Source organism: Lolium perenne, chromosome 4 (assembly GCF_019359855.2).
Source record: "Lolium perenne isolate Kyuss_39 chromosome 4, Kyuss_2.0, whole genome shotgun sequence".
Taxonomy (NCBI): Eukaryota; Viridiplantae; Streptophyta; class Magnoliopsida; order Poales; family Poaceae; genus Lolium; species Lolium perenne.
Window position 1 is genome coordinate 83627866 of NC_067247.2, and position 8494 is coordinate 83636359.

Sequence of the window (8494 nt, forward strand, 5' to 3'; positions counted from 1 at the left end):
TCCTTACTATCATAATTCTCAAGGCACGAGAGTGATCTTTGTAACTATGACAACGTTCTTGCTACTGTTGATATGAGCTTGGGTTGTACTAGCAATCTATCATAGTACAAGCACCCCAATGACAATCCACAATTCTAAAGATTCACCATTATTTTCACTGATCGTTTTGGAGTATAATCTGAACGTCTACCTTTGTGGTGCAGTTGACAAGATTTCATTACTGCTGGTGAAATAAATTTATTACTCCCACCGTCCATGAAACATGTCAGAGGTTTCCCAATATTCAGATGCATCTAGATACTACTTAATGTTTAGATACATCCAAATTTAGACAGATCCCAGGGAGTACTGTAAAAGTTTTCGGTGAATTCTATCTTGTTCTTTAGTATCAATATTTCTTCAACTTAACGTCGCCATCTCATTGAAATGGGCATGCCTTCCTTTCCTCGTTCCTACAATGATACCAGCTGTGGTGGCTGATTATAAGGGTTTTGTAGCTGTAGAGACAAACCTACTATGTATTTTATTATATTTTCAGTGTACGCCGCTCCCATGCACAACCACATTTTTTTCTCAAACTTTCTTTATCGAAAAACAAATTATTTAATATATTCTAACAATACTTTACTTGTTTGTTCTGATCAAACTAATCCACCGAGAAATTCTACGAATCTGATGATCAAAATAGAACAATTACTAAAAGTGTTGGATCTCACACAAATAATAGGTACACAAAATATATATGAACGAATCACCTGTTAGCTAATGTAGTGCATCTCTTGGCATTCAGTAATGCTCGGTGTAACATCTAAGCAATCCTTCTAAACTAAATTTTGAATAAAATAAATATATATCATCACTATGGAAAATATTTGGTTACAAATCTCACCCTTAAGCCAATGAGGCCATGATTTCTTTGCACAGATCTAAGCGTGCACATTGAACTTGTACTTCACAACATGGTTGAAGTGAACCAAATTTCAAGCGTTGTCAGTGTGTAACAAAATGTCAAATTCTGGTAGTAAAAGTGGAGAACGCTCACCTCTAACACACATAGATTCAGTCAAAATCATTTTTTATTCAGGAAAAATCATTGTATATTCTTCATTGTCCATAGTTAAATCAGTGTGAATATCATAGTTTTTGACCAGCTTCTGTGTCAGAAATAAAATAGAATAAAAGAAAAGAAGTTTTGGCACCAGCCATTGGTACACTAAATTTCTCCTAGATGCGTTTTTTCCCCTGGTTAGATGCCCATGAGACCTGTTAGAGCGCACAACTGCATAACAGCAAGTGCCTGAAGTCCTGAAGCAAACAAACAGACATACAAGAGTACATGTTATTGTCCTGAAGATGGCATCTACTACTTCCCTAGCACATACAAATGCTCTGTCCTGGCTCCTTCTAATACCCCTTTTTTTATATCTGAAACACAAACCTATATTTCATGTTCATTTCAGTCTCTTAAGGTTAAGAGACCAGGTTGCTGAAACTCGACTGAATTCATCAACTGCAGCAGACTAAATTCACTAATTACAGCAAACATGAACAATAAGAGATTGCTCAAACAAAGTACCTTACCAAAACACAATAGGAATAAGATGCAATAGACATCACACAAATAACCAGTCCTACTGAACCTTTCAGTACACTTGACAGTTTGACATGTTGCACTCGCTAACATTAGGATTTAAATTAATCATAACCATTTGATATTATGGCCAAGAGAGCCAAGTTACAGCATAATTTAGCCTCACATAACTAATTGTGTCTAGAACAACAGCTAGACAAACACAAACAGCAGTAACCATGCCCTTTAAAAATAATGATATGCTTAATCTGTTGAGTGACCAGGCATGGCTCCCAACTGATAATAAAGCTAGGAGCTGTTTCTGTGCTAGCAAATTGAACAACATAATTCAAGTAGATCCAGAAGAGCCTACAGACAGATAAACCTTCACAGGAAGTATATATAGGGGTTATTCGTAGGTAACACTACTGCCCGACGGCATCTGCTAATGCCTCTGAGAACAGAGGAACATAAGGTAGATATACTCGAACATTGTCTTTCTCAAGATTAAGGATATCAACAAATTTATGATGCTGCATATCATACGCCAACATATCACCTCCAATGGGAACCAAAAAAAGGGTACTGCAATCTGGATGAATTGCGAACACCCTGAACTCCACCCAGATTATGCCCAAGGGCTCATTAATGCTGGCGCTATGCTTCAAGACCCACTCTTTACTATCATGATTCTCAAGGCACCAGAGTGTTATCTTGGTAGCTTGGACAATATTCTTCTTACTGATATGAGTTTGGGTTGTACTACCAGCATAGTACAAGCACCCCTGTGATAATCCAATTGCTTCAAAACTAGAGCCAATGGGTAGATGGATAGTCTTCCACGCCTTCCCCTCCATGTCCACCTGGACCAGCACCATCAGGGCAGATTCTTTGTCGACGTTTATGGTGTTCAGCCTGCCAACCAGGTGCAGCATGCCACAAAAAAAGACGCTCCTAGTTCGACGGAACAATGTAATTTTCTCAAGCAAGCCACTATCTCTATGAATCCAGGCTCCAGTTTTCGACGAGAAGATGTCTACTCCTCTGGCACAATTTTCCACACCCGAAATGGTCTGCCAAAATTGAAGAACGTGGAAATGGGACGACACTGCCGGATCGAAAGCCAGACGTGTGGTACTGTAAAATCTGTTTGCCAGAGCCTGGGGTGGAGGGGGCAACTCGATCCACCTTTCCGTGGCAGGATTGCACACGACATGACGGTATTCATCCTTATCTGAGTCAGGAGTCTCCTTGTTGTAGCAGGCGCAGAGAAGAAGGCCATTGCAGGTGTCCTCAAGGGCGATATACCTGAACTTGTTAGGTTGCAGGAAATGGAGGGAAGGGTCGACCGGCAATGCGCCGCCTGAGACGCTGGCAAAGTGTCCACTTAGGGCGCCGCCCGGCTTGTATTTATTGTACAGGAAGCCAGCAAGGGTCTGAGGCAGCTTTTTGCGGTGGGCGGGGTCGGCAATGAGGTCGCGCCAGGCCGTAGAGACGCACTTGAAACGGCGAACGGACCTGGCTGGGAGGTGAGAGAGGACCTCCAAGATGAGGTCGTCGGTCAATAGGCTGGCCGCCGTCGCTGGAGGGCTATCCTGCCTCAGCTTCTTCTTGGAGCTCTCCTCCTTGTCCTCCTCCGTGTCCATGGCGTGACCTGAGCGACAAAGGCAGGAGTTAGGCTAGGTCGATCTGCAAATCCAGCAAGGAACTCATCAATCTGGAGTTGGGGTACTAGGTGGTGATCTACGGTGGAGAGGGAAGAGAGGAGACCTTCGTCTGGAGCGGTAATGGCGATGGGCGACGGGGAGGCGGCGGAGCTTCGCTTCTCCGAGGGAACGAGGAAGCAGAGCCGGCGAGAAATTAATGGGCTCAATTAAGCCTGCTAAGAGCCCAGGGGTACTTCAAAGAGACAACGATGAGATGATTGGGTTTTGGGCTTTTTTGCATCTCTCAAAACGAAAAGAAAAAAATATAATTCGGTTTGGGCCGAGCGTGGGGAACGAGCACATGTTGAATGGATTTACATTATTATCATGGATTTTTAAAAACACGTTGTTATTGACCAGTGGTTGGATGGATAGGAGCACTGGCACTCCTAGACCACCAGAGTTTAAACCCTATGTTTGATCTTTTGGTGTCTTATAAAAGCGGAATATTTTTCAGTGGAAGACGCCGTTCCTGTCGATAGTGAGGCATGTAGTGACATAAGTTTCTTCGACTCATTCTCTCGGGGGTACTCATACCGGTAGGATGTGTGTGCGTGAGTTCATATGAGTGAGTGTATGTGCGTATTTGTGAGCGCTTATGTTGTACTGTGTTTGCAAAAAAATATTATTTAAACACATTTTTTCCTCACATGCAGGGGGCTGGGATGATGTTGCACTGAAGGCTCACTCATTGCGCTTGGCCGGTCACGAGTCAAGAAGGCTAGCACATGCATGAGGTGGCACCGCTGCGTGGTAACTGGAAACTTGAAAGGGACTCCTACTTATTCTCACGGCCAGATTATCATCCAACGCGCACACGAAACCGAGACAGTTCTGCACTCCCTTCTTCTTCACACAAGAGACGATGATACAAAACTATGGACCATGGCATAGTTTGCTCGATCAATAGATATATATTTTTTCAAACGTCTTCTTCAAGATTTCGAATACCATGGATCTTTCAAATGTAAATATTATTTAGTTTGTTATTGCATTACCCTAATATTTTCTCTTATCCAATACTAATATTTTTTAAGTCTTTTGTGTGTGATGGAGATTGTTAAGGGGCCATAACACCAATCATTTTTAAACTTTAAGTAATATATACAAATATATTTAGCATAAATAAATTTCTATAAAAATTCTATGTGTGTGTGGGGTGGGGGGGGGGGGGGGGCAATGGCCCCCTGCCCTACGATAACTTCGCTACTGTGAATAAGGCGCCCTTATATCGTTTCGCCCTAGGGCCTCCGAAATCTATGGACCGGCCCAGTTGGTCACCATCGCCTGGGCGCTTCACTTCCCCGAGACTTTCGCTGCGAGCTAGAAAGGCAACAGCCCATGCAACGGGTGGCTCGGCGTCTACTGCGACAACAAGAACGACGCGATCACGGGTGTCAACTTCGCCCGCCTCCACCTCAACGGCACTCTTCATCCCGCTCTCGGCGACCTCAAGTCGTTGATCATAATCTTCGTCGTCGGCAACAACCTCACAGGGAATGTGCCTCGGTCCATCGCCGCGATGCCGTCTCTCAGGGCCCTGGACATCTCCAACAACTCGCTGTCGGGCACAATGCCGACCTTCCGTCGCGGCGTGGCTATCTGGTATGGAGGCAACGAGGATCTCACCGTCGCAGCAGGCGCCTCCGAGCTATGCGTCTCGGACTGTATGCCCCGTTTTGCTGCCGCCGCCGCCACGAATGCACTCTGCAGGGTCAGTACTCACTAGTCACTACTTTAGCTTCTGATCTCTTGCTATGTTATCCCAGCTACTTGATGTGCTTGTGCTGCAACATACTCTTGTGTGGCATGAATTGGAGTAATTCTTTGTTTTGCAATTATTCTCACTGTTGTTGCACTCTGTAAATCTTGGGATTAATATCTGCTGCTTACCGTTGTGTGGCCTGATTTAATGTGTGTTATTTATCCATCCTTTATCCCTGCTTGACAGAATGGTTTTTGTGGTACAAGGTGTTGAACCTGTTTACATTTGTGCTGTAATTTACACTTGTGTTGGCCTGAGTTAATGTCTGCTATTTATCCATCCTTTATCATGCTTGACATGATGGTTTCCATAGTACAAGGTGTTGAACCTGAACTTGCAAACCTGGCACTGTGTAGCGTTTCATGCTATTGCCCATTTTCAATTAGTTGTGGTTTCAGTTAGTCTGTCAGTTAGCTGAACAAACAGTCAGTTTGTGAGCCTATTATCGAGCTGACAAAGTAATAGGCAGTCGTGTGTTGCGTCGTCGGATTGCTTGAGTAAACTCACGCACGGCGGCAGAGTAGAAGGTCATGATCGGGTGATCGCTGGGTGGAAGGATTACACCAGCCCGAACATGCCTCAGAATTTGGATCATCGGTTAGTTTGGTATCACTACCCATAGCTGAGAGAAGAACACAAATTATTTTTGCAACCTTTGCACGCAGCGCAAAATCGATCATGTCCATCGTGTGTGTGATTCGGTGTTTTCAGTATTTGTTTGAACTCCGTTTCTTGATACAGGACATGTTCAGAGCTGAGAGATTTCGCAGTTGAGTGTTTGAAACATTTGCATCAATGTGGGAATAGTAATTTAGCAGAGCATCATGAGAAAGATGAAGAAGAACCACCAGTTGTGATAACTAGGAGTGGTCAGAAGAAATCCTCCAAGGATGACCCCAATGCAATCAAGCCCAAGAAATCCAGGAAGAAGTGATGCATGCATCCTTCTTGTTCAGTTAGTTGTCACCTTTTGGCCCTCGGTTTTGGGCAGTCTCTATGTTTGCATGCTCTGTAATGCATACCAGTATCCATATCAGCTGCTTGTCTTTATGTTTGGTATTTTGGACTCCCTTTTATACATCTGTAATGGATCTGTTATGATGGTGGATGGCTTGTCTCTTATCTATGATTTGTCTGTCAGTGTGTACTTGGCATTATGCTTTACTACCTATGTCTGTTCCCAATGCATAAGATCTTTTGGAAAATCTTAAACTGGAATATTAGAGGTCTTAATGAACCAGCTAAATGGACACTTATATATATTTGATAAAATTCGTGAGAGTGGATGTCATGTTATCTGTTTGCAAGAGTCTAAGAGAGAGCAAGTGGACCTTACTTTCCTCGGACAATTCTGTCCACGAAATTTTGATTCTTATGCATATGTTCCCTCAGTTGGTCGATCAGGTGGAATTATTACAGTCTGGGATAACTCTGTATTCACTGGAGTGGAAGTTTTTCAGAACAAATATGCACTTTCAGTAGAATTTCATGCAACAAAATCTGATGATTACTGGACATTGACAAATATCTATGCTCCCTGTACTGACAATGAGCAGATTCAGTTTCTTCAATGGATGTATAACATTCATATCCCCTCATATGAAAATTACTTGATGATTGGGGATTTCAATATCATTATACCCCCAAGATAGAAACAGACCTGGTGGTAATATCAATGAGATGCTTCTTTTCAATGAGACCATTAGTCATCTTGGTTTGGTTGATATTCCCCTAAAAGGGAGAAATTACACTTGGAGTAATATGCAGAACACACCCTTGCTTCAGAGATTAGATTGGTTTTTCTCCTCTCTAGCATGGACCCAAGCCTTCCCCAATACTTTTGCTGAACCTCTTGCTATGACTACTTCAGATCATATACCATATGTTCTCTCTATTCAAACTTCAATCCCCAAGTGTAATATTTTTAGATTTGAAAATAAGTGGCTTAACATGGAGGTTTTCTTACCTTTAGTTGAAAGGGCTTGGACTCAGTATATTCATTATGCTGATGCAGCCAAGAGAATCACTGCTAAATTCAAATTCTTGCGCAAGGACCTCAAGGCTTGGGCCAAGACTCTATCATCCATTAAAAAGGACATAGCTGATTTAAATTCTCTGATCTCTCTAGTGGATGCCATTGAAAATTTCAGAGATTTTTCTACAATGGAAAGATCTTTTAGAGTTGCCATGAAACAGCATTTGGCCACTCTTTTGCAACAACAGTTAGTTTATTGGAAGCAAAGGGGAAAGATTAAGTGGGTAACTTTGGGGGATGAGAATTCAAGGTTCTTTCACTCAATGGCCTCAAGTCAGAAAAGTAAGAATCATATTGCCACTATTAATGACAATACTGGTGCCCCTGTCAGTGATCATGCTGCCAAGGCCACTCTGATTTTGCAAGCTTACAAGGACAGGCTAGGACAAACAGAGAACATCTCTTCTCTTTCTCCTTTTGCTCATCTACTGAATAATGATGGGATTGACCTTGCTTTCTTGGAAGCTCCCTTCACCCATGATGAAATTGATGCAGTCATTAAGGAGTTTCCAAACAACAAATCCCCGGGGCCTGATGGCTTTAATGCTGAATTTCTTAGAAAATGTTGGCCTATCATCAAGAAAAAAATTTATGATCTGTGTGAACAGTTTCATCAGGGAAACCTCTGACTCCAGAGTATCAATAGTTGTTATATTACCCTGGTGCCAAAGAAGGACAATGCTGAGACTGTTCATGATTTTAGACCAATCTCTCTCTTAAATTGTACCTTGAAACTTATCACCAAATTACTGGCTAATAGACCGCAAACTGTCATACAGAGCATTATTCATGAGAATCAATATGGGTTTATAATGTCTAGAACTATTCATGATTGCCTAGCTTGGGCCTATGAATACTTGCATTATTGCCATAGAGCTAAAAAAGAGGTAGCGGCCTTCAAGATTGATTTTGAGAAAGCTTTTGATAAAGTCAACCACTCCTTCATATTGGTAGTTCTTGAGGCAAAGGGCTTTGGCCCTGTTTGGTGTTCTTGGATAAAACATATTTTAGCTTCTGTAACATCCTCTGTTTTATTGAATGGTATCCCTGGATCATTTTTCAGTGTAAAAGAGGAGTAAGGCAGGGTGATCCTCTCTCACCTTTGCTTTTTGTTCTAGCTGCTGATGTACTGCAATCCCTGGTCAATGAAGCTTTGATGGATGGTCTTCTCTACAGACCCCTGGCCTTGCAATGTTCCACAACTTTCCCTATTTTACAATATGCTGATGACACCCTTGTCATCCTTCGGGCAGAAGAGCAACAACTTAGACATCTCCAATAGTTGTTGCAGGTCTTTGGGGATATTTCTGGTTTGAGAGTCAACTATTCTAAATCTAGTCTTATTCCAATCAATGTTGTTGAGGAAGAAGTTACAGCTCTTACTGAAGCTTTACATTGTCAGCAGGGAAGCTTACCCT

General features: G+C 42.4%; 1 protein-coding gene across 1 annotated transcript; it reads right to left on the minus strand.

Moving 5' to 3' along the window:
- Positions 1-1679: 1679 nt before the first annotated feature.
- On the minus strand, positions 1680-3429 carry LOC127293153 (F-box protein At5g49610). Its single transcript, XM_051322720.2, has 2 exons — positions 3341-3429; positions 1680-3224 (listed from the first exon to the last, which is right to left on the minus strand). The coding sequence occupies exon 2, from the start codon at positions 3214-3216 to the stop codon at positions 1996-1998; it is 1221 nt and encodes a 406-aa protein (XP_051178680.1). The 5' UTR covers positions 3217-3224; positions 3341-3429; the 3' UTR covers positions 1680-1995.
- Positions 3430-8494: the final 5065 nt, after the last annotated feature.